Below are 26620 nucleotides of genomic sequence, written 5' to 3'. Positions count from 1 at the left end.
AATACACAGAAAAACAAAGAAAACCTTCTCGGTCTTACATTTTTAGTGGTAGTTAGCTAAAACAGAGACAAGCAGCTATTCAAGTTGCAAGGTGGTTTTAATAGGATACTATTTCTTAGGATGCTACAAAGCCAGAAGGATTTTAATGGTGTTGCTGATGATTTACAAATTAATTAGGCTCATAATCAATAAAAATACAAAAATAGAGGGAGTCGTGATTATAATGGATGAGAAATGTTTTCATATCCACAGACAGGAGTTTTGAAAACCTGTAAGTTAGTGAAATCAGAGCATTTAAAACTTAAAATCTACAACCAGACCTTGTTTTCAAAAGTAGCAGTCACTGTTACAACTTTACCTGCACTTGATCTGAAAATCCAGGTCTCTGGGGTGCTTCTTAGTGGCTACAACAGTTATTCTTGGTTCTGACTATTGCTATGCATCATGTCCCACATAATTTGAGATTATCAGTCAAAACGGCATTTAAATTCAAACAGCTCCTCAAACATTACGGCCCTTCTTTTAAATATTAAATATTTAATTCTTCTAAATATTGAATTCTTTTAAGTATTAAATACTATTCCAGCCAAGTTTTAACTTAAGGGCACAGGTCTCAGTAGCAGAAGTTAAACTGTAACAGTCTGACTGTGCTGACACATGAGCCTGCAAGCAGTGTGTCTCTGTGGGCAAGAAAGCCAATGGGATCCTGGGCTGCATTAGGAAGAGCATGGCCAGCAGGTTGAGGGAGGGGATTCTGCCCCTCTGCCCAGCCCTGGTGAGCCTCACCTGGAGTGCTGTGTCCAGTTCTGGGCTCCTCAGGACAAGAGACAGGGAGCTCCTGGAGCAGGTCCAGTGAAGGACAACAGAGATGCTGAGGGGACTGGAACAGGTCACTTATGAGGAACAGCTGACGGAGCCGGGCCTGTTTATCCTGGAGAAGAATGAGAGGGGATGTTGTCAATATATACAAGTATCTGAAGGGTGAATGTCAAGGGGATGGAGCCAGGCTCTTCTGGATGCTGCCAAGTAATTGGACAAGAGGCACAGGAAGTTCCACCTGAACATGAGAAATTACTTCTTTACTGTGCAAGAGCACTGGAACAGATTACCAGGAGAGTTGTGGTCTCCCTCACTGGAGATATTCAACACCTACCTGGACACAATCCTGAGCAACAGGAACAATCCCGAATAAGGGACCCTGCAGGAGGTTGGAGTAGATGATCTCCAGTGGTTCCTTCCAGCCTCAGCCATTCTGTGATGATATAATTCTGTGACAGCTGCCAGGGGGGATCATTTCCAGCACCTGAACCCCTGTAACTTCTGTTCTTCTCTCCTATGTGCACCTTGTCCTTCTACCCCATCCCTCAGCTGACCATGTAAAGCCGACAGAGCTACCCTGTCCCATGCAGAAGCCATGTCCCTCCAGCATGGGACTGTGTTTCAGAGGTGCAGGAAGCGCAAATGGGTGGAAAGCCAGGACAAGCAAGCCACAGAGATAACTCTGCTTGGCTTCCCGCGCTCAAACCCTGCACACACTGACAGGTTTCAAACACATCGTGAGGAGGAGAGGGAGGCAACTTGGCAACACGACTGCCTTACAGCCCTGGCACAATGCAAAATTCCTGGGGGTTGCATTTGTAGCCGTTTTGTGGGGACAGTTAAAAGGTCTGGGTTTAAGGACATTCTATCATATGTCCCAGAGGTCCAGAAGCACTGAACACAGTACTGCCTACATACTTTCAGAAACTCACATAACAAAGTCATTTTCTGAGCACATACTTTTAAGGTTTTAAAGTCTAAAATATTTTCATTAATTAATTTTAATTATGGGAAGGTTTGAGCTTAAACTGGACATTAAATACACTGAAAATATATCTTGGAGAAATGAGTAGAAAACTAGGAGCCACCATCAATGGAAAATGAAGAAAAAGCCCAAATAATCTATTTTAGTTTAAGAAAAACCCAAACCACACAAAACCAATTTGTTAAGAACCACAAGTTACCTGTTGGTTTCTTCATATTGTTCTTTTCATAGTCAGTCATGTAGCAGACATTTGTAGGGGGATACAGTGTGGGTAAATGAAAGTGGTATAGAATGTAATCTTATCCCCTAAAGAGTTGCAGCTGAACCAATTACTAAAGATTAGGAGCAGGCCTGATGTTAGCAGGCCACACCTGTAGCCAATAAGAAGAGTGTTATAAAAGAGTGGATTGGTGGAAACTGGAGTCAGTTGGCTACTGGGAAGATGAGGAAGAGTCAATGCCCGGAGGAGCTGTCTACAGGAAACATCAAGGAGGTGCAAAACTCCAGAAATGTGGAACCCGTACAATATAGTAACAGTAGAACCTTGCTATGTAATGACAACAGATGTTAGCCTGGTGTCATAGGTTTGAATCTCAGTAACTGACTTGAAAAGAGTGGGAAGGATTTTATTTTTTTTTCAAAAAGCATCAGGTGGAAAGTGACTTGGTAAAGATGACAGCTGACTAAAAAAACCAGAAAAAGCAGCTGCCTACTCTTTGGAGCAGCTGAAACTGAACAGTTTGACAGGAAAGGATGCAGCTTGTTTTCTTTCATGCTCTATCACCTCACCTAGCAATATTAGCAGCATACATCAACCAGACTGTCTTCAACAAAGAGCATGCTGAACATTTACAAGTTGCTTGGCATCAGATACGCTGTACTGCACTAACTGCTGAAAGCCAAGGACCTCTCCAGAGGTGCCTTTTGTTTTGCAATCAGCATATGGTTTCTCAAGCAGGAAGTCAGCTTCAGGGGTGGTGGTTTTTCTGCAGCTAAGATAATCAACATAGGAATTGTCTGATCTTTGTACGTTTTTAAACAGATATTTTTGTGCAGTTGATGGACAGAGTTAAGTAGTTTCACTACATGAAAATGACTCATAAAGCTATAAATAAATGAATTTAGGAACTACTAATGACAATTTCTTCACATTCCAACAATGAGTTTTTTTCAATCTACATGTTTTAGTTCTGTCTTGAGTATTTGTATATTTATGAATGATTGAAACCAAACAGAAGAAATAGTATGCTTATGCAGTAGGAGAATAATGTGAATAAAACACTGATATTTTGGTTGTTGATAAGTCATACTTACCCTAAGTCAAGGACTTCCCACTCTGCTCTGTACTGGTGTGGCCTCACCTTGAGTCCTATCTGCAGATTTGGTCACTGCAATATAAGAAAGACATTAAGCTATTAGAGAGAATCCAAGGGAGGTCAACAAAGGTGGTGCAGGGCCTTAAAGGACACCATATGGCTCAGGTCACTTCAGCCTGGCGAGGATCCCTGAGAGGAGACCTCACTGCAGTCTACAACTTCCTCATGAGAGGAAGAGGAAGGGCAGGCACTCATCTCTTCTCTGTGGTGACAGTGACAGGACCCGAGGGAATAGCCTGAAGTTGTGTCAGGGGAAGTTTATGTTGGATATTAGGGAAACCTTTCCCCACAGGGTGGCTGGTCACTGGAACGGGCTTCCCAGGGAAGTGCTCACAGCACTGAGCCTGGCAGAGCTCAAGAAACTTTTGTACAATGCTCTCAGGCACATGGAGTGATTCCTGAGGATGGTGCTGTGCAGGGACAGCAGTTGGACTTCATGATCCCTGTGGGCCCCTTCCAACTCAGCATATTCTGTGATTCTGGACTTTTCAGTGTCCCATCCCCTGCCAGTGAGGAGGCACACAAAAACTGGGAGGGAGCATGGCTGGGACAGCTGCCCAAAGAGATTCTATAATGTAAAAAGTTACACCCAATATATAAACTGGATGGAGTTACCTGGAAGGGGGTCAGTTGTGATTCAGGAATGGGCTGAGCATTGGTCAACACGTGGTGAGAGATTGTATTGTCAGCACTTGTCTTTCTTGTTTTATCTCCTTCTCTCCCTTTCATTTCCTATTATTATTATTATTCCTTTGTTTCAATTAGAAACTGTTCTTCTATCAGTTCTGTTCTCTTTTCTTTCCTGATTCTTCTCCCCATCCCATCAGTGGGGGAAAGGGGAAGTGAGCGAGTGGCTGTGTGGTGCTTTGTTGCCAAATGGGGCTAAACCATGAACATGAACAGGGGAAGTTTTGCTTCACTGAGAATTACACAATGTAGGTTATTTAAATAAGTATCTGACTGGTAAAAGAAAAATTCCTACAGCAGTCCTACAGCTGTGACACTGGAGATGGTGGATGCCAGTCTTCCATTCCTGACAAAATTTTTTTCCAAGAGCATTTGTAATTCATAGCCTGTTTCTGTTGGAAATGTCTTGCTCCCCTTTTCTCTACCTCCTTCTGCCAAAAACAAATACCACAATACAAAAAGTGCAGTATTTAGTTATTTTGTTGTATTCCTTTTTTATTATTTTTTTTGAAGGAAATATGGATTATAACCATTTACTTGATAGAATACAGGCTCAGAAGATACTGTGGTAACTTAAGAGTAAATTAAAATTGGATGTAGCGTGGGAAGCTAGGATGACACGTAGTGTTTTCACCTTGACAGCCTTTCAGTGGAGGTGGCACAGCAAAAGATCTTGACACATCTTGACATCAGCATGAATGCCTTCCAGTGAAAGGCAGGTAATTGTTTTCAATGCAGTAAGAATCTAAACTGATCAGTAGTCATGAGACAAAAAAAAAGAATTTCTGTATTTCCTAGATGAGTGCTGATCTTATGTATATTTTTAGAGAGAAAGTAAGTAGCTAAAAATAAAAAAATATTAAAATAACATGTATAAAAATAGCTATATATATAAAATTAGAATTGCTTTTCCTAGTGGAGTAAAGAGCTGGAAAAGTCCAGCATTGCAATTTGAAAATTTGAACTATTTGGAAATATCATGATAAAAATGGTGCAATATTCCAGAGATCACAAAGAATGGAAGAAATTTAAGTATACACCAGTAGGTTCTATGTGCATATTTCATTAGCTGTCTCATTAAGCTTTTGTGTTCTTTTTTCTTCTGAGTTGTTGCCTTCTCATTCTTAATGTATTTAGCCTTTTTCAGTTTTCTGAAATAATTGAAAGTAATAGATGAGCAAACAAGTCTAATATTTTAAAAGAAACACTATTCATACATGAAATTTCAAGTTTATTTTGCTGACTATGTTGCACTAAAACTTTCAGTTACCATTTATCTAAGGTGAAGAGGGAGATAACACAGTTAAAATAAACACAATTCAATATTTAGGTAATAAAACTAGAAGAACATATGATGAGACGTAATAAAGAAAAGATTAGCTGCTGAACAGCACTTAGCTGGGAAGCGCAGGCAGTTTCCAAAGCCTGCAGGCTCACACAATGAAGCTGTACACAGGTGTGTCAGCACGAGGGCTGTAGAGCCGGGGGCCCCCGAGTAACAGAACCGGTGCCCCGAGCCTGGGACACAAGTGCCCCCACCAGACATACCTGCCCTGCAGAGATCCAGCTCACACAGTCCCACACAGAGAGCTGGCCTGAGCTTCTCTGCCAAGCCTGTACAACAGATAAAGATCCACCCACAAATAACAGAAAGGTATCTATATGTGTAAGAGTTTTCAGAATTGTGGCTCTGTAAGTAACATGGTTGTTTCAAAACTACATTTACATACATCCCTTGTGACAGTGAGATGTCAGTGCTTTTTGTAAAAGTAACTCTAATGGAAATATGAGTAATAAATGTGACCATGCTACTGCCAGCTATACTAATACTGCATGTTTGTGTCTGGTTTTCTCTAAAAGTTTGTCAGTAGATGAATTCAGATCCAAAAATGGGTGGTAAAGAAGTTATATTGTGGTCTCTTAAACAGTTGCCACTGTCTAAATTAACATCTGATTTTACTTCATATTTACTAACCAACCCCTGCTCCTGAAAATGTACGTGGTGTGTGGGCTGAATATTTTGTGTGAGCGTATTTTAAGATATGTTCTCTGCTGATTTGGACTCCATAGCCATTAGAGGTCTTTGTACTTAATATAAAGGATCAGGATCAGGCCTTATAGGAGTAATTTATGTCTAAGTCACACAGTACCACTTCTACTCAGTTACAATTACTGATGCTTCAGGAAAAAAGGGGTCAGTATGTGGTTAATGGGACTAAATTCCAGGAGACCTGGATTAGATATTTAGTTTAGCAATTGATCTTCCTAGACAAGCCAGATCATTGGCCTATGCCTCTTCTACCTAATAATACCCCCACTGTCTTTCTTGCTTGGATTCCAAGCTTTTCCTAATAGATCCTATTTTCTTATTGGATACACTACGCACCTAACATAGGGAGGCTAAAATGCTAAGTTCAGCAGGCACATTTGTAATTTAAATGTATTAAAAGAAAGGGAAGGGGAAAAAAAGATGTAACAAAAATAACAGTGAAAATTCCTTCTCCTATGCAATTATCTTTCTTCCAGTAGGAAAGAAAGACAAGTGAATTTATATAAAGAAATTAGATGAAAGCAACTCCAAAGATGGGCACTGGGATATCATTACAACCCCACAATGAAAAAGTGTGTAACAGATGCGTACAGTATGAATAGGGGGCAAACTAAGAAAGGAAACTGTGTGTATGCTCTTCAAGGTAAATTAGCTCGAAAACCACACACCAGGTTGCTGTTCCTGGGCCAAGGAATGTACTTAGACATGAACAGAAGAGCCCTCCAGTGACATGTGCCTCACTGTATAGTCTGTGAAACTCAACAATTTTATGTACGGATTTTATTTCTTCAAATACTCTCCCTGTTGGAATATTTAAACAGCTTATTTCTGCCTCATTGCACACATGAAAATCCCATTGCATAAGAGAAACAGAGAACAGAATTAAAGAAAGGGAATCTGCAGCTTCTCTTCTCTGCTGTTTTCCAGTAAAGTTCTCTTCTGAATTGGCAAAAGAAATTTAGTTACTGCTTGTTTTGCCTAAGCGAGCTCTAGCCCTAGATAAAGCAGCACAACCCTCAAGCCTGCACTGATTCCTAAAACTACACACATTCCATTGCAAAATGATCTAGTGATCATTCTACCTAGCAATGCATTACATTTGTAATTTGTTAAAATTCTAAGGCTATTGTGACAGTACTTTGATAGTACTGATGTGTAGTGATGAACAATACTCTTGTAACATTTAAATTCTTTAGCACTCTTCAAACACTCAAAAAACTAAAGGACATTAATTGTGTAGGCATTGCTTTAAGCTTAAAAACCTTTTTATGCAAGAAATTAAGTCTTCATCAAGAAAATAACTGTTGAAATCTTAATACCTCTCAATGACAGCCACATTTGAAGAGCAATTTTATAGCATAATGATCCTTGTTGCATAATTTGGACAGACTTTTGTTCTCATTTTAATTTCCCATACACTGCTTGCTTTACCATCTCTCCTTCCCACACGGATTAAAAGGGAGAGATCAAAAGTCAGAAGAGAAAAACCACCAAGTTTGGGCCTGGAGTTAAACTTCTAAAGGCTTCAGCACACCTCCTACTTCAGACATGGTATGGCATATCTGACTAAAGCACTGGGTGCTTCATAGGAGACTTGGGCAGCTGCATTCCTCCTGAGATCCCACTGCAGACACAAGCCCAACAGAGCAACTTTAAACCCCCCTCACCTTCCACCCAGGACTGGAATATCTAAACTTCCCGTTCTTTGATTTCTGTGTTCTTGAGACATCTAAAATATGAGCCTAGCCAAATGATATGCCAGAAGAGGCACTTTTCTTTCTATTTTACCTCATATTGAAGGTTGTCTGAAACTAGAAAAGAAAGACTAGAAATTCGTTCCTTATTCCAAACCTTGCTCCAATGATCTGATATGTTACTTCCTTCTGAAAGTAAGTCTATAGGACTGGGTAAACTATAAAATGGAGTTTCAGATTCTGGCTTTATTATCAGCTGGAGGAGAGGTTTAAATCCATCTTTTATACATTTCATAACAGTTACAGACTTTTCCAAGGAATGCTAACATAAGTGCAGGCTGAACAACATGAAAAGACAACTGGGTCATGGAGTAAATAATTCCTCATTAAGAGAGAAAGCCAGGAGAGACAAGAACAAGTAAGGATGTTCAGAATGAAGTGTACTAACAGTCAGACTCTGAGGACATCAGTGATTGAACCTCCTTTGTGCAGCTGCTTCTCAGAGTTTCTCCTGAATTCTACAGCCCGGCTTTCTCCTCACGTGCTCTTTACTTTCCATAATCTGCCCTTATGGTGTTTCTTCCCTCCACTTGTCTGTTGAAGAAGTAAGACAAAAGAAGTGCTTGTACTGCTAGAATGTGGGATACTTACACTTCCTCTCACTGAGTTCTGAGTTTGTTCAGGGAGGGGGCACTTTGGAGTAAGGTCTGTTTTTCATACTCCTCATGTTACCCTGCTCTTTGGTTTTGCTTCCTCTGGCTGATGTTCTGGTTGATTTGACCACTAACTCTTCTGAGTGGTTACTCAGAGAAATGAGATTATTAGTATGCATTTAACTTCTCTTTCAAAGCTATCATTTCTGCAGTAACTTCCAAAATTCACAAAATACCACACTAAATGTAGATGCTCGGGTTTTGGGGTTTTTTTCCAAAATGTAAACATATACCTATATATGAATAATGAAAAAATTGTCTGTGTGTGGATGCAAACATTAATGTATAACAAGCAAAAAGGAGTGTAAGCCTGGCCCACCTCATGATGAAAGAGAATGATGTAATTTACTTCACCCAGGACAGGACTTCACTAATAGCTGCATAAAATTACAACTATTTAAAATGCCAGAAGCTTGGCATGTCAATTCTGAGACAATTTGGGGCAGGGCGAGGATGAGGGGAAGATGCCTGTCCTGGTTTAGGCCAAATTTTTGGGAGGAAATTTCTGAAGTGGTCTCCTCTAGAAGGCAAATTCAAGTGGCCCCTCCCCCTAGTGGTTTGGGAAAGATTTCCTTGGAGAAAAGTGGAAAAAACTGTTTATTTAACAAGCTAAGTACTCACAAACATGGGAAAATGAATAACATTAAACAATGGAACATCTCCTTGTTCTGAAGAGATGGCAAATTCAGGAAGTCCTTGTTGTGGGCTGCAGCTCTGCTCACCCAGTGTGTTATCAGTCCCTCCTGTGCTGGGAATCGCTGTGTCCTGGGCCCCTGTGGGCCACAGGCATGAGCTCCCAGTGTTTTTCTGGGGTTTCAGTCCAGGGCAGGTTTGAACAGCTCCAGGAAAAAAGACACAGTCTTGGGAAAACTTTCCTTGCTGCAGCTAATGGGGAAAAGCAGTGAAAAACAAAGAACAACTCCCTGTTTCTCTCTCACTGTCCATGCTGCAGACAACACACATGGAGAGAGAGAGCTGAAGCTCCTGCTTTTATGTTTTTAAACACAGTCGTCCCACCACTTCTCCTTCTCCCCCCTTCGCTCTCAGATCTACTTTTGAAGCACAGAACTCACATCTAGCATAAGCAGACTGGACAGTTGGGGATACAAGCACCACACAGTCACGTCAGGACAATGCCAAATAGCTGGTTATTTTCCCTAACTCCATTTCAAATGGGTCTTATAGATTTGAGTGGGGATGCTACAACTGGTTGCAAAACTACAGTTCTTATTTGCAAAGCACTTTTTCCTGCTCCAGCCTCTACCTGCAAATAAAACAGAAACATGCCAAAATAGTCACCGAAAGAATATTAAAATATTTGACAAATGGTGTTAACAAAATTTGGATAATGCTGTCACTTTAAATATCTCCTGCAAAAGGTAAAAAAATTATCCACACCACTTTTTTTAGTAAAAATAATGCAGTACATACTATCACAACCCCTTTCTTCTTAAGTGACTACTGAACAGAAAACACTCAATATGAAAAGTTCTGATATATTTATCCAGTCACAGCTCCCCCTTGTGTAATTCACCATTACTACAAAATACTAAGTTGGAATAGAGATTGTTTAAATTAAATTTTATGATAGCTATTTACTTGATTACTTTACTTTTATTTTTCTCATATTTAGAGAAATTTAGTGATGTTTTAGCGTTGAAACTTTGTATTTTCATGCCATTTTAATGCCAGGATGTTTCAATGCCAGGACAGATAATAATACTTACAGTAAGTTTACACTAAAACCACATTTAGAGGAATATTACTTTTGTACAATGACATGATTTTGACATCCATAATCAAAATCATGGGGGTTTACTTAAGAAAATTTGTATCCAATCTGTTTTTTATTACTGCTGCTAAGTCTTTCTTCTATATAATTTGTAAGAGGGTTTACATTTCACTGACATTTGGAAAAATTCTAGCTATTCTCTTGTTATTCTCTAGCTTTTGTGTCCCTAAGTGCTCAGAGCCCCGTAATGAGCTTGTTATCATTCTGTGTCTAAGCCTTGTGGTAATCTTAGTCCTTTTCTCAGTGAAGTAAGACTCACTTTAGAGCTAGTAACAGAACACTTGTAAAGGAAAAGCTGAAAAGCTTATTTTTTGTACAGTGCTTTTTTCTGACTACACAGAAAGACTGCATTTGGTTAACTGTAGTGCTGTTGGCACTTGAAGAGTTACTTTGGAATAGGAAAAAAAAACAACAAACAAAACCCAAAAAACACCAAAGAAAAAAGGAAACACTTCTTCCTATATTAGCAGGGTGCAAAGCCCAGAATGACTCTGTTGCAGGAGGTGTCTGAGTTCACTGTACGGAACGGGCAAGGGAACCCAAACGTAGAAAGTACAAGCCAAACGTGGTGCTAGTGGTTCACGTGTCACTTAAAGTGTGGAGCGTGGCTTTGTCAGCAGAAAATGATGGAAGTAATGGATCACCTCGGGCAGACCTGCGCAGAGCCCACGGAATGCAGGGGAAAGCAAAGACAATGATGGGAGCAGGTGGGAAGAACCTCGACATTTTCTCGGTGCTGATACTTGACACTCCCTGGCCATCAGGTGCAGTGGAAGTCCAAATGCAGTCTTTCTGCGTAGTCAGAAAAAAAACACCGTCCCAAGAATAAGCTTTCCAGCCTTTCCTTTACAGTTTATCCCCCAAACTGCGGTGGGCAGCTGTTTTTGAAGCTTATTTTTGGAGAAAGAGACACTTGTTTCCAAGTGACCAACCAACTGAACCATCCCCAAACTCGGCACCGCCGGACACTTGTGGGGGCAAGGGGCGAGCACGTGTGTGGGATGAGGCAGATGTGGGGTCGGAGGGATGAAGCCGCTGTGGGGACGGATAGATGAGGAAGAGGCGAGGACGGAGGGCTGAGAGCGTTCCCACCTCCTGGCCCTTAGGCATCCATCGCGATCGCCGGCGAGCGGCGCGCGGAACCTTGGCTGTGCCGGCTCCGAGGCGGCGCACGGAGGCAGGCGCGGCGGGCAGCCCTGCGTGGCCGTTGGGCGGCGGGGCCTGATTTCGAACGGCGAGCGGCCCAATGAGAGGCGCGGGCGGGGCCGCGCGCTGGGTTTGAGCCGGGCGGTGAGCGCGGCCGCCATGGCGCCCGCCGGGGTCTGAGGGGCCGGGCTGGGGAGAGATAGGGCGGGGGGCGCAGGGATGGCGGAGCAGAGGCGGAGGCTGGTGCGGCTGGCGGTGCTGGAGGAGCTCAGGGCTTCGTACGGGATCAAGGTGAAGAGCGGGAGCTGCCTGGCGGCGGCCAAGACGCCGGGAGCTGCAGCGGCGGAGGTGAGCGGGGCGGGGGAGCTCCGGGGCTCCGCTCCCCGGGCCGGGCAGAGCCGGGGCTCCCGCGGATCCAGGGGCTGCTCCTGGCCCGGGAGCGCTGCTTCCGGCAGCAGTGCCGTTCCCGTAATGCAGCGGCTCCTGCCAGCCCCCAAAGGGCATCGCCTCCTGCAATGGGAAAAGAGCTTTCCCCTTTCCTGCAGCGCGCTCCGGGGGCTATTGTAGAGCCGTGTTAGGCTTCGGGAGGGCAGCGGCTCCGTGCGGGGCTGCCCCCGCCCCCGGCAGTTCGGCAGCCAGATGGCGAAGGCGATGGGTTCCTCTTTTGTCCACGGCTTGCTGGCCGCTGGAACACCCACGGTCGCCTCTGACCCGTGCGAGAGCTTTTTGTGCTTCACTGTGACTGATGTCACTCACCACGGAATTAAAATCTTAGTAATTGTGTTATTTCTCGGAATATAGCTGCGGTGTTGTTTCTAAAAGCTGTGTGTCTTCTACTTGATTTCTTAGATTTTTGGATTTTTTGAAAGGCTTTATTTTCATAGTTTCTTAGTATAAAGCATGACTAAGTAATTTGGCACAGACAGCTCTTGCCTTGCTTTGCCAGTGGTCCAGGAATGAAATCTCTCCCGTGACCTTAAATATCAGGTTTGAATTTGATAAATGAAGGGTTTACTGTCTCACGACTGTTATTTAAAACTGTTATAATGGATGCCAATGGAACTGAGTTCCATTAGAGGATATTGATGTTCTGGTAAACTCATTAATTTTTAAAATGTGGACCATGGTCAAGTCCTAAGCAAGATCACTGTGCAACTGATATGGCACAGAGCTGAACATCCTCAGACTGAGCTTTCTGTAAGGCTGAGAAGACATTACACAGTGCTGCAGTAATCCTTGGTCAATATAAACTAAAGAAGTTGGGAAGACTTGCTTGAGGTGGGTTGTTTGGAAAGGGAGAAAGCAAGGGTAAAGTTAGAATTAGTTTTCTTCCCCTTGTCAGTATCAAACATGGTTATAGACTCTTCTTTCCTTTTCCATTTGAAGGGAAGATAATAAGAACTGTGAACAATATATGTATGTCTTGATAAAAGATGTCTTTGTTGCTGTCTGTAGTGCTTAAATTGTATGCAAGGAAGAAAATGTGTACTTAACTACTGAGCAAGGTAGGAAAAGCTACAGAATAACATTTGTTTTGCCAAGGGATGCCTTATTTTTGTTACAAGGGAACAGACATAATTTTATTAGCTTTATTATTTATTAAGAAGCAATTAAATCACAACTTCTGATACTTCAAACAAAACCTAGTGAAGTGAGCATGTCAGTTAGGAATTCTAAATGCTGAATTCCAAATCACTGGAATTTTCTAGTATGTAATCTTGTACATACAGAAAAAATGTTCTCTTGGAATTAATTTTCTTTTTGTAGCTTTGGTAGCAACCTGGAACACAATGACAGATGTGTTGCTTCTCTTTCCTGACTCTGTTATGTTTGTTTTCTGTAGGACAGATTAGATTGGGTCCAATGGGTTAGTTACTGATTAACTGTTTTCCTGACATGGACAGCAGTTGGGTTTCAGCTATGAATGACTAACAGTTTGCATTCAGCTCTAAGAACAAGCTGGGCATAATCCCAGTCCTCTTCTGGCTGGGAGAGGGACTGCCTTGCATGTTCTGTAAGCATGGATATAAGCAAATAAAGTAGAAGTTCTAGGATGTAGAAGTTGTTGATGCTGTGGGTGAACATCAGTAGTAATGACTGATGAGATTTACTCATTTTCTAATATGTAACATACTCTAATGTCTTGCTATAAGGCAGTAGAGACCAGATTTTTAAGAACAAGTACTAAATACGAGGTACTGAACAGTTGTCTAGATTGTTGAGTTGAATCCTTCCTAAAAGAGCAATCTTGAGTGTCTGAGGTGAGGAAAAATTTATTTTAAAAAAGTTATTTTAATTGTCTTGTGTTGATTTTTAAGAAAAATAGGATATAGTCAATTTGAAAAACTAAGGTGAGATTCTCAAGCAATCTGGTTAATATCCTTACTGATTTGTGGATCTTATAAGAAAACTAACTTATTGTAAAATAAGAAGTGTAGAACATACTGCAGAAATGCTTTCTACTCTTTCACAATCATCTAGGGTGTTACCTGCCACTAGAATCAGTTTTGGATCTCTGGAGATGACAGTGCTTTTCCAGACAATACCTCTTATCTGTCTTATCTGAAAGACTTTGTTTTTTGTCTTAACTACCCTTATGTCTACTTGTTGGAATGTGTGCTTCTTTGCAACATATGGTTGATAATTATTTCAACTTTTGAGAGACATTATTTGAATTTTGTATTTCAGGGTAAAATCTTTGGAATATCTTTTAATGCGTTGCCACAATCACTTGTGCCAGAGTATGGTTATATTCCAAGGTAAAATAACAATTTATTTTTAGATTTTGTGCTTATTTTGCTTTCTTTGTGGTACTGAACCTTTGTCAGAAGAAAGAATGTAATATTTGTTCCATGCCTGCTAGAGCTTCTGGGGGTTGTAAGAATAATTCCACATGGAAAAGGAGGGATGCAGAAGTTAGACAGGGAATTCAGAGCTCTTATTCATTTGTATTTCTTTATACTCTTGTCATTTGGGGAAATTATTCTATATACTATGTTTAACAAAAAATGATAAAATAGTTTTTGTGGAAAAACCTCAGGCTTTATTCTGAGCACAGAACTGTTGCTGTTCTTTTCTCAGCTTTCTCGTTGATACATGTGAATATTTGGAAGAACATGTTCATACTGAGGGACTCTTCAGAAAGTCTGGATCTCTTGTTCGCTTAAAAGCTTTAAAGGTATTCTCTAAAGCTGCTCTTTTTTTCTTAAGCTGCATTTTCACTTGGGCATTTTCTAATTTTTGGACTCTTTTCAGTCATATTCAAGTTCTGATACTGGAAGTAGATTGGTAACAGTGCCTGCTTTAGAAATGATAGGAGATCTAGTCCAGAAGCTGGCAGGCTTCACCTTTTTTTGCCTTTTAAATATTTTGCCTTCCAGGTGATGAGAATAGTTTGGGACCAAACAAACCCATTAGAATTTGTGCACACTGGATGCTATGAGGATACTTGTTTAGCAATGTTCTCCTGGTGGAGGGAGGATGGGAAGCCTCTAAATTAATATATATGATCTGACAACCTTGCCTGTGTCTCATCGACGCTAATGTAGTTGAGTAAAACATGAGAAGGCTGAAACTAACAGTGGGGAAGATATGGCTGTCTGTTGTGACAAGGGCTAGAGCATTACTGCCCAAATTTAGAAATCTGACAATATGCTGAAGACTTTAAATTGTGTTTCTTATGAAAAATTTCAGAGCAAACTGGATCAAGGTGAAAACTGCCTCTCAGCCGCACTGCCATGTGATGTTGCAGGGCTTCTCAAACAGTTCTTTAGAGAGCTGCCAGAACCCATCCTTCCACCTCACCTGCAGGAAGGCCTCTGCAAAGCTCAGCAGCTGGGAAATGAGAAGAAAACTGCAACCGTGTTGCTGTCCTGTTTGATGGCTGACAGAACAATTGCAGCTTTGAGATACTTTTTCAACTTTCTGAGAGCTGTGTCCTTAAGGTCAGTGTAAAGGCTGTGCTTGTAACTTTCTGTGAGTGCTTTGCCATTTTAAACTTTCATATGTGCAGATATTTACTTAATTCAGTCATAGTTTTTTATTTCATAAATCCAAGGTTTTCTTTCTGAAAACTTAATTAACTGGATACTTGACTTTATTCAAACTTTGGTCAGCAGAATTACCATAATTTGATACCTTGCATTCCCAAAAATTGAGAGGGATCTAGAACTTCTTGATTTCAGTAACATAGTTGTTCAATTATCTGGCTTGGAAGGCATAAATCTATACATTAATCTTGTTGTATAAGCACTCCAGGGAATGGGTACATTTTAATTTTTTTAACTGCGTTTGTCTTATTTGATATTTTCTTTCTCCACTGTTTATATTATGTAATAATTTGAATTTAAAAAACCTTTTCTTGTTAAGATCCAATGAAAACAGAATGGATAGCAGTAATCTGGCAGTGATTTTTGCTCCCAACCTCTTGCACTCGAATGAAAATGAAAAGATGTCCAGTAGTACAGAGAAAAAAATTCGCTTGCAAGCTGCTGTTGTGGAAACACTTATTGACCACGCGGCGGAAATCGGTAAGTGATAAATGCTTCTCAACCTGTGGCAGTGCACCAACCTGTGTGTGCAGCTTTTCTTTTCAACTTTTAAGAATCATTAAAAAAAAGTATCTCTTAACTATTCCAGGACAAGTACCAGAATTTATCTTGGAAAAGATTCCTTCCATGCTGGGTGTTGATGTCTTTCAATCTACTCCCTCACTGTGGGGCCATGAGGACAGTGAAAATGAATCTCCCAGTGAATGTAAGAGGAGGAGGCACCGAAGTGTTGGGGGTAGGTATGTTTTGTGGAACTTTTAAAGCCAAAAACAGAATTTAGATGTCAGGTAGTCTGACCCTAAGCACTTGCTTCTTGCACAAGCAGAACAGATGTCTTCAAAACTGGTATGGTTTGATTTGAAAAATGTATATAAGACTTCAGTAATCACATTATTGTATATTTACTCAGAGTTTTCTTCTGTTGTCTACTAAAGAAGCTATTTTGGATTTGTATAGCCAAATTAATATTTTGGCTTTTTGTTGAGTCAACTTCAGATCCTGTTGCAGAAGGCTATAGGGTTGGTTTGTTGTTGTTGCTAATTTTGAAATGGTACTTTAATGTATACTTAGAGAAGTCAGGTCATGAGAAAGCAGAGATGCAAATGGCAAATGTGTTTTTGAATCAAAGCTAATTTGTGTTTTGAAGTGTAAATCTGAATTGGGCATTGTTGGATACTGTGTGCTCTGGTATCATGGATCTGGGATTTTGGGTGAGGTTTTTTCAGCTTTCAACAGGGTTGAGTTGGGTTTTTTGCTAGATACAGGCAATCAAATGGTCCATTCTTAGTTCTGCACTCTCTTAGAGGAAATACTCTAAGAGCATGTATGCTTGACTTCATTCAAATCCACTGCAAAGGGATCTTTTATGTATTGCTGTAAAAACATAAGTATTTATTTAGCTCATGTAACCTGACAGTAGTTGAAATTAAGACTGTATGACTGTATGCTATGCCATGGCACGGTTTTTTTGTGTGTTGTACTTCTCTGCTCTGTTTGTTTGTTTGTTTGTTGGGTTTTTTGTTTGGTTTTTTAAAATAATTTTTATTTTAAGGAAAATAGATTTTTCAGCTATTGTGAAAGCAATAAAAACTGTGTTGGTGGGAAGATCTGGGTTATGATATTCTGTACATAAAACAACATTTAAACTGATTCACTTTCTCCCTGAAAAAAAAAATATGAGTTAAGTGTGAGTTGAAAATAGAGCAAGACAGGCTTCACATTTAAATTTGATTGCTCGGTGTGTCTTGCATTTCAGATATTGTTAGTGGAGCATTGAATAAATTTAAATCTAACAGAACCCCCTCCACTACACCTCAACAAGACAGCAGCGGTAGGTACTGGTGTATTTGTACTGAGTAAAGCCCATGCAGTATCTTCTGGATTTGTTAACTATATTCAATAATATTTTAACTAAAGAATTAGAACTCAGTTGAAGGCAAGTGACTAAATTTAAATTGTTTAAAATGGAATATAGTTACATATTTATTGAGGATACTGCATTTACTGTAATTCTTGGAGCAGCTACAATCACTGCAGTAGTGGGCTGTGTGGTTTAGCTCTGTGGGGATTACCCAACCAAAATTGTGCTTTTTAGCTAATAAACCACTATGGCCTCAGTGCAGTAGTGCAGCATTTAATCATCCCTGGAATGAATCTGCCAGCACTAAAATTCTTTCACACTTACTGTCTCTAAAGCTTTTGGCAGATGACTACACAATTTACTTCCTCCTAATGCCTATATTGTTTTACTGATCTGTGGGTTTGGATTTTCCTATCTGGTACTCTAAACTTGCAAAAAACCCAACAAAATAAAAAATCCAACCCTAAGCTATACTGATTGCTTTGCATGTTCAAAATGCATGCACTTTGGCTAAGCTTTTTTCAGAGTTAAAAAACCCAAAACAACTATTTACTAAACTCTCCAACTTTTAAGCTATTACTGCAGATTTGATTTTCTTAATTTCAGTCCTTTCATCAGCGACTCCGGTGGTTCTTACTCCAAGTACCAAGAGGAAACTTCCAACTGATTGCTCTCAGGGCTTGTCCAGCAAGAAGAGACGCTCTTTTAAGCACAATTTTGCATTTGAGTTTTTACCAAGTAGCATATTCAACAGCAGCTCAACACCAGCATCAGGTACAGTGCTGTTACTTTTTCTTTGCTGCTTGAAGTGAATGTTGGTGGCTCTTAATTTAAGAGTGGAGCCATTTGTTCTTGTTAGACAGTCACTGATGCTCATTGCTGAACTGTTCCTTGCACTACTTCCCCATCTTGGTAAGTAGTGTATGTTTATGTTCATTGGTAACTCACATTACATGGACTGAGCAAAAGCCAAATTCTCTTGCTTGTTTTTTTGTTCTGTTAATCTCTCATAATTGCAATCCTGATGTCCTTTTACCTTTTTTACTCTCTATCATCACTCAGGTTATACTTTTCTTTCTTGGTGCACAAATCCATGAAGACTGCCTATGCTTCCAACCTTTTGGAAGTTGTAGCCTTTTGTCTCCTAAATGCTTAAATAGCTGATCCTAGCTCTATGAGAAATGTAATTGTTGCTTTTATAAAGCTTCTTTCTTACGTCCCATCACCTCTTGTTTTTCCTCTAGATGCTACATCTCAAACCTCTAGAGAAAATTTTACTTTTGTTTACCAATGCTTTAGTACCACTTTATTCTACTAGAGTGCTTCCAACAATCAAGCTTTTCTGAGAATCCTGTTTTATTTTATTTCATTCTTTAATGTTCTGCCAGCTGAAGTTAGAGTGAAAGGATACTTCTAGATTGGCTGTTTTCCTTGATTCCCCCCACCTCCAATGAGTGTTATAAAGCTTAGTGCTTTTCTTATTAAATCATTTCATGTTCTCCATGTTTCTATGGACAAGCAAACAAAAGCTATTAAATCATTTCATGTTCTCCATGTTTCTATGGACAAGCAAACAAAAGCAATGGCATTTTATAAGATAGCAGCGATGCAGGTGTTTCATAAAATGTCCAGTAGTAGAAAAAAACAACTCTTCTTCATTGTTGCTTTAGCTGTTCTGGCTAGGTGTGTAAAAAAAAGCACACTTCAAATAATAATGAGGCTAAGTCTAATTTTTCTTTGTGAGCTCTTAAATTTGAGGAACTGATCTGATGATAATACTGTGGAAACTTATTTGAGGTAGTGATATCTGTAGCCTGCAATTAATTGCAATCCATCCACTTTTATGGATGCTACAAGCAACAGCTTTGTTTAATTTTAAGGTGAAAATCAAAGTAATTTCAAGCCAGCACTCTACAAAATAAGCAAAAATATTGTCCTGTTTAAAAACCTGTTCTTTATTGTGTTAACTTGTAAGTCTTTATCTGAAAAAAATGTGACCATTTTAAGTTCATATAAATACAATTTTGTCCCTGTAGTTCAGTTTGAAGCAAGTCCTTGTGTGTGTCTTGATTCATCACAAACCTCACTATCTCCTTCAACCATGGGCGAAAATCATGTGTCCAGTACAGGGAATAGAAGAAGTAAAAGACTTGCGAGCAAAAAACTATACAGGTAATTAACTCTCAAAACCTAAAGATAAATTGGAAAGGTGTGTCTATACCCCTTGAATAATGACCTCAATCTGTCTCTAAAAATATTGGGTTTGGTAAATTTTTATAGTAGTCTTATATCCACCAGGTCTTCTGATGTTGAAATTGAGCTCAAAATAAAATAAGATCTGGTATTGTAGCTTTCTGTGCTTATTAAAGAAAGGTGGGCAAGAAGGCAATAAAATAAGTAAAACAGAAGGAAATAACTGTGACTAAATGTTAGGGTGTTTTCTTTGTCCTCCTAAAGAGTTTATGCCCGTTCTTCCCTTGTGTCCCTCCAGGGCTGAATCAGGAAAGACGGGTTGTTTTTCTCCAAAAATAAGCCGAAAAGAAATGGTTCGTAGGTCTTTACGCTTGAAATTTGGTTTGGGGAAAAGCAACAGAGAAGTGGTAAGTCCCCAGTCCTCTCATTAGACTGTAGGTTTTAATGCACAGTTTGGGGCATTGCTTTTCAGGAGCAGGAAGGATGTATTTAGTAATGGAGGGATCCCAGTGTTAATTGAACCTGCTTGCTGTCAAGTACAAGAAGCTTGAGGTTTATTCACGTAGCAGTAACAGATCAGCTTGTACTGTGTTTGACTGGCATGGGGCAAGACACTGAGGGAGGGAGCAGCTGCCCTGAATTGACCTAGGAGCAATTCCTTGCCATGTAATGTTAACCTCACCAGTAAAAATGGAATGGGGATAATTTGTGGAAAATAGCCACTGCTCAGAGGCTTACTGAGAACTGGCCTGACTGTTGTAACCTTTGCATCCTTTGTGGGTTTGGGTTTTTTTGTCTGTGGTGTTTGTGTGTCCCTTTTCATCTTTCCAATTCTCTCCCTCATCCTGTTGGGGAATGGGGAAAATGAGCAAGTGGATGGATGGGAGCTTGCCTGCTTGTTGGGATCAACCCCCCATGCTTGTGATCAGTGTGTCTCAGAGTTCTGAGTGTCTGACCTGGCAGAGCCCATGCTCAGTCACTGTTCACAGTGTGATTGAGCCTGCCTGACTGCAGGGAGGCTGTTCCCCTCCTGGGTCTGCAGAGAGGAAGTATGGCCAAGAAAAGGCTGCTGTGGCTGATTTGGGTAGCGGTTTCCTGAAGTTTCATCTGTAAATGAGATTCCAAATTACAAGTTTATATAAAGCAATTAACACTTTTTGTTTGTTCAAGAATATTGTATCAGGATGTGCAGCTGGCAATAGATCAGAAAATATTGGAAGGCGTCTTGCAAGTCAGCAAGGTTTGGAAGGCAGAACGGAATGTGCAAGAAGAGACGTACTCTTCAGCCCATATGTCAATGAAAAATTCCCTAAGAAAGGTGATTGCCTAACCAAATATATTAGATGGGGAAAACTATTTTTACTTTGCAAAAGCAACTTTATGGATAAAAGTATAAAAGCAATTGGATTAAAAGTATGCTTCTAGCTAAGTCAGAAGTGACTTATATGTTAATGGCTTCTTGGGAAAAATAATTGATTTAGAACAAGCTGTGTTTCTAATGTATCTTAGTACCTCTCTTAGTTAAACAAGAGGAGATGCACTATTTCACTTATTATTATAACCTTTTTTTACATTTCTGAAGTTTAAGGGCATAACATCTTTAAATTCAGTGCTGCTTTGATAATTATTTTTCAGTAAGAATTTTGTTTATAGTTATTAAAATCACAATAAATTATTCATAAATGCTGTGGTATTTATTTTAAGGTTCAAGGAATGTAAGCAAGTCAGAAGAAAACTTGCTAACTCCAAAATGTCACAATAAAGTAGTTCACCGAATGTCATGGAACAGTCCTGCTCTTATGGATTCTCAGGTGATCAGCAAGAATGAGCAAATTCTGCCTGGACACTCTGAAATGGGAGCCAGCTCTTCAGAATCTGTTTTGATATTTGGAAAGCCACCAGTTATTCCAGATGAAGTCAAATCTGCAACTGTAAGCAAAGAAGACAACAACTTGGAACTTGCGCTGTGTGAAGATGAAAGTAATTCAACTACAGAAACATTACTGAAAGTTAAGCAAGCCTTCTCTGCATCTGGGAGTATTCTTCACAATTTGATAGGTGATAAGAAATCATCCCTCTCAATTGTAGCAAGTGAAATATTAAATGAAACTCCATGTCCCTCAGGGCTCAGTTCTGCAAAAGAATTGTTAGTGGAAGAAATTTCTGAAAATCTAGCAAATGTAAAATCCAGAGAGCTGTTGCACCCATTTAATCCATCTTCTGCTGCTGATAAACAGCAATTTAAAAAAGAGGAAATTGACATTTTGGAGAAAAGAAACTTCAAAACTTCTATTGAGGTTGAACTTCAGGTCCCAAAACCAGATAAAGTAAAAGAACTTCCTATGCCTCAAGTACTAGCCAAGGAAGATAAGTTTACTGTTGAGAACAGTTCAACAAAAGATGACTTACACCAATCAGATTTCTCTGGAAGAAAAGAGGAAATAGAATTAATACACTCAGAAACAGCTGAAAACTGTATGGTGAAGTGCGGTAATTTGGAAGAGGGTACTGCTAAACCTTCTTTGGCAGGACAGCTGCCTACTTCACAGTTGCCTAAATCACAAAATGAAATGAGCAACCAATACTTGAAAGCTGAAAATTCGGGTAAAGTTTTAACTAAAACATCAACTGTTTCTGACCATGGGAAGGTTTCTGACCACATACAGTGGTTCAACCAGCTTTCATTACATGATACAAATTCTGCAAGCAAAACAAACCCACCCCTCAAGTTTCAACGTACTCCAGTTAGACAGTCTGTAAGAAGAATTAATTCCCTTTTGGAGGCTAACAGACAATCTGTAAGCTCTCACACGGTTAAATCGAGTGGTGTTGGTTCACCACTTGTTAAATCTTTGAGCTATGATTCTGCCTTATTCCCCTGCACAGAAAAGCCCTCAAAGAATTCCATGCTTTTGCCTCGCAGGAGTGAAAGCACACGTGACCAAGTTTCTGTAGCTTGTAAGCAGCTAGACTTGGGATCTAAATCATGTTACAGGCCATTAAATCCACCAGACAAGGCTGATGTTTCTCTCAGAACTGTTGGAATCCATGAACAAAGAGCAACTGTTCATCCATCAAAGTTTGTTCTAGAAGATCTAACCAATCATGAAATGGGTAAATCCAGCTTGCAAGTTAATGCAAATATAAGTGTTCCAGGTGCTGTCCTTGGAAAATCTGTGATTGCAAGAAGTGCTTCAGGAAAAGAAAGAGCTCGTTACAGAGGCTCTCCAAAGAATCCAATATCTGAAGTAAGACTGCTACCAACTGCAAAGCCAGTAGACTTATAAGATCAAATGTGATGGCTAAATGGATTCTTTGTAACTTGGTTAGCCTTTGGAAAAATCTAAATCTGTATGTTATTTTCCTAGTTCTTTTTATTTGTAATATTTCATTTGTTTTAAATTAATGAGTTTTGAAGATGTATGAATAGCAATTTGTTTCGTATTGAGGTTTTCTTCATTTACTGAAACTTCTGTAAATGCTAGTCAGTTCAACTAAATGAATTTGATTTATAAAACAAAAATAATCTGTTAATCTGTAAATAATCTAACACAGATGTTTGTGTTAGATCTCGGGTTTTGATTATCTCAGCATCTAAAAATAAAAATATGCTGCATCTTCCAAAACTTCTTGCAGTATTTAGATTAAGTATCAAGTTTGAAAACAATTTCTCAAGTATTTAAAGCAAATTAAACAGACATATAAAAGGAAGTGTTTTGATGCTGAGTATTAGTAGTTAAATTTATGTACTTTTTTAAAGTGTACTGGAGCACCCCTTGATACTACTAAGTTGGACCTCATGTGAGCTCTATTTGTTTTGACACAATGTGGGGTTTTTTTGGTTGGAGTAAATTGGGAGCGTATTTTACTTGTTTAGTAGGTAAATGTCAAAATGCAATCTATGTGTGCACACACACTGGAGAATTACTAGAACATGGAAAATAAATGTGCAATTTATTCAAGAATTGAAAAGTCTTAAAACTTAATCCAGTGTTGTGTTCTGCTGTAGGTACCAAGTATTTTCAGTTATGAATAATAAAATTGTTTTATCTTAATATGAGAGGGGAGTTTTAACTTATTTTTAGAGCTGTAGAATTATGTTAACTAAGTGGTGCAGAAGCCGAGTTTAGATGCTGAAAGTGTTGCAAGAGACGAATGTAAGAAGCCATAGCGTGTTAAAGGTTGATTTGCACAAGCAAATGTTTACATCTTTTGGAATGAAAACTGTTTAGCTGTCATCAGTTGTAAAATTATTTGAGTAAACACTTGAAACCGTTCATTAGCTTTTTATATGTGTGAATTGCTTATTGGCAAAATGTTACAGCTGAAGCACTGGATACTTTTGGTTTTAATAAAACCATTGTTTTTTTCCCTTTTCTGAGCTTGTTCTTCTATAATGACTTGGAAAGTCTGATTATACTGTTATATGCAGACTGTAGACACCAAAATTAGTAAGTCTGTAAATACTGAAGCCAGAAGTAAATCTGTTCTGGCTGTCCTTTTTGTTCATCTTAGCTACGTATTGGTACTTCTCACAACTAGCAAAAGGCATGATGCAGCATAGCTTATCAGCAGTGGCTTTCTGAACTTCTTGAAAGGATATGTTAGTCAAAATAGTCAAAAGAAAAGTTCTTTTCCCTGTCTCCTTCCCCATGTATCCACCAACTTGCAAGTTGAATTGGGTCAGCTCGATTTGTGGAAAACTCCTGCCTCGCTCTTGCTACATTGCTGTACAATCCAATACCGAGCAGCCAGCCATGCAAAGATCTTAACCAGATTGCTTGGTGGTGTGCTAAAGAATGGGAAGCTTCAGTTTCATGAAGTAAAGGAGTGAATAAGGCAGCTCACCACCATCCAGAGAGGAGGCTGCTTCTCCTGGCAATGTGCCCCTACCCGCTGGCAGATCCCTCAATAGGCTGAGCAGGCACCAGAGCACCAGGGTTTAAATCATCTCACTAAGGTAAGTAAGGATCAGCAAAACAACTTCCAGCTGTCATGGCAAGGAGGTAGGAGTTGGAAATAGGACAGAAGGAGATAAAGGCAGTGTCAGGAAGAAAATGAGGTCTGACTCCTGTAATAGTGAGGGGTCACACTGATTTTTGTTTACAAGACTAGGACTTGTGATTGTCAAAGCTGCGTTAGCATTCAAAATATTTGGTACATATTAATATTATCCTATGTGGTGCAGTAAGCTACTTTTGATCATCCATGCAAGCTAGTCTTGAAGTATCTAAACTTGGCTTAGGGGGAATTTGGCAGGGCCCTGACAAAGAAAGCTGTAGCAGAAAAAAAATTCTTAAAGTTTAAATTGTTTTTAGAAATTTTGCAGAACAGTTTGGACATACAGCCCTTAATATAAAGTTGATTATGTTTTGCAGAAAGAAACTAGATGCCAACTGGAAGTCCCTACTGCTAAATCCTGCAAGTTACATCTTGCATAATGTATCAGAGACCAGCCAAAAAAACCCCCAACAAAATAAAACCAAAAAAATGTACACGTGCAAGTGTAGTCTATGGAATGTTGTGGTTTATGGGGTATAATTCAGAGTCTTTCTGTGGATAGCTGTACTAAACTGGGATGTGATGCATTCCCCTCAGTAACAGCGAAGGTGTGATACATAAAACAACCTTTAGAAGCTACCGTTTTGCCCAGCTGTGTTAGATGAGAGATTCCATTTAGCAAGATACTTTCGTAGTCATCTTCTTGGTAACCTCCGCTCTGGATGATGTGTCTACATTTGCTGAATCTGGAGCTGTTTACCTCCAAGTCCTTGGAGATGGTTGCTGTGTTGCTGCCCTGCAAACCTGCAGTTAGGTAACACTATCACCCTGTAATAAACCACTGATCATGTTATTCTAGAGAGAGAAATCACAGCAGGAAGATGGATACTCTCCCGGGATGTGCAATATCTTATTTCTGTCACCATTAATGCATCAAAACCGTTCAGTTTCATTTTTAGTCCGTTAGGTTAAGAAGGGAGCTTTTTAATACCCTCGAGCTTTGTGTGTCTGTGGGACAAAGCAGCGCTCGGTCGCGGCGGCACGGCGGGCAGCTCCCTCCCGGCCGTGGCTGCGCACGGAGGATGCGCGGCCGCGGAGCCGCCGCCCCCGCAGAGCCGCGCTGCGAGCGGGAGGTGAGCGGGGCGCTCCGGTCCGGCGGCTCCGAGCCGCTACCGGGCCGGCAGAGGGGAGGGGATCCCGGCCCGGCCGTGCGGGGGTCAGCGGGGATGCTCTGTGAAATGCAGATTTTCCCCCGCAGCGGCGGCTCCCGCGGCCATGGAGCGGGAGGGCTGCGGGAGGAGCGTGGTGCGGCGGGGGAGCCGCGCACAGGCGGAGCGGGGAATGTTCCCAGCTTGGGGGTTTTCAGCCATTTTTGCCTCAAAAACGTTTCCAGGTGCCTTGCGCCAGAGGCTGGAGCACTGGAGCGTCTTTAAACGTCTGGCGTGAAGAAATCAGGCAGCTGTGCGTGTGTTAAGGAATAAAAGGGGAACTCGGGGGGTTTGTTTATCCAGGGGACTGGAAGTGATGCATTTCAGTTAGACTCTGATGTGACGGGGAAAGGAGCTTTAAGAAAACAAACATTCTGATTAAAATTCAGCCTATCAGAGGACCGTAAGCGGTACTTGCTTGTTGTGGGCTTTTTTTGTTGTTGGTTTTGTTGGGTTTTTTTCCTAATTAAAATACACTGTGCTGCCATTTAGTGAAAGAGATTCAAGGAAACAAACATATTTGCTTCAGCTGGGAAAGACGGTGTCTACGACATCGAAAGCCTTTTGTCTTAAGGTGCAAACCAAATACATCCAGGTTGTTCGGCAGTCTTTTATTATTGATTTTCCAGGCAATGAAAGAACAGAGCCTGGAAAACACAATTCCTGGAATGAAGAGTTCTTGGCTTTTAGACCAGAGCTTTATAAATAGCAAAGTAAACATGGAGGGGGTGGAGGGGTGGATGGTGGAGTGGATGATGTATTCTTGTCAAATGAAAAAGTGGATTCGTTTTGTTAGCAATGACTGTTAATTAATGTTATGGGAAAATGCAAATCAGCTAATTGATATTGCAGTTTGCTGCTTCATATTTCTTTTACCAGAGAAGAACATATCTACCCTATTCCCTCCCTGGCTCCCCCCACCCAGTTTCCAGCTGGCTGGAGTGCCCTAGAGCCTGCGGTAGTAAAGTCCAGTAGTAGGATCAGGTGTTATCTCCACCACATGTATTGGACCTTTTCCCCCCACTATAATTTATAATCAAACTCCT

At 40.3% G+C, this 26620-nt stretch overlaps 1 protein-coding gene across 7 annotated transcripts in view; it reads left to right on the top strand.

Annotated features, from left to right (window-relative positions):
* The first annotated feature begins 11481 nt into the window (after nt 1-11481).
* The window catches only part of LOC128936215 (neuroendocrine protein 7B2-like), a 39742-nt gene continuing 24603 nt past the window's right edge, over nt 11482-26620 (top strand). The window contains exons 1-12 of one of the 7 annotated variants that reach the window (XM_054274967.1): nt 11482-11610; nt 13951-14021; nt 14344-14440; nt 14956-15206; nt 15631-15791; nt 15901-16047; nt 17068-17142; nt 17779-17946; nt 19209-19344; nt 19664-19772; nt 20536-20683; nt 21070-23694. In XM_054274967.1, coding sequence (XP_054130942.1) covers nt 11482-11610; nt 13951-14021; nt 14344-14440; nt 14956-15206; nt 15631-15791; nt 15901-16047; nt 17068-17142; nt 17779-17946; nt 19209-19344; nt 19664-19772; nt 20536-20683; nt 21070-22652 — 3075 coding nt within the window. In that variant the 3' untranslated portion in view covers nt 22653-23694. The other 6 variants (XM_054274968.1, XM_054274973.1, XM_054274969.1 and 3 more) reach the window with 6 other exon arrangements.

Source organism: Melozone crissalis, unplaced genomic scaffold (assembly GCF_028551555.1).
Source record: "Melozone crissalis strain CALT ecotype California unplaced genomic scaffold, PUWL_Pcris_2 ptg000018l_1, whole genome shotgun sequence".
Taxonomy (NCBI): domain Eukaryota; kingdom Metazoa; phylum Chordata; class Aves; order Passeriformes; family Passerellidae; genus Melozone; species Melozone crissalis.
Note: the sequence above shows the minus strand (reverse complement) of the source record. Positions and strands in the feature narration are given on the sequence as shown.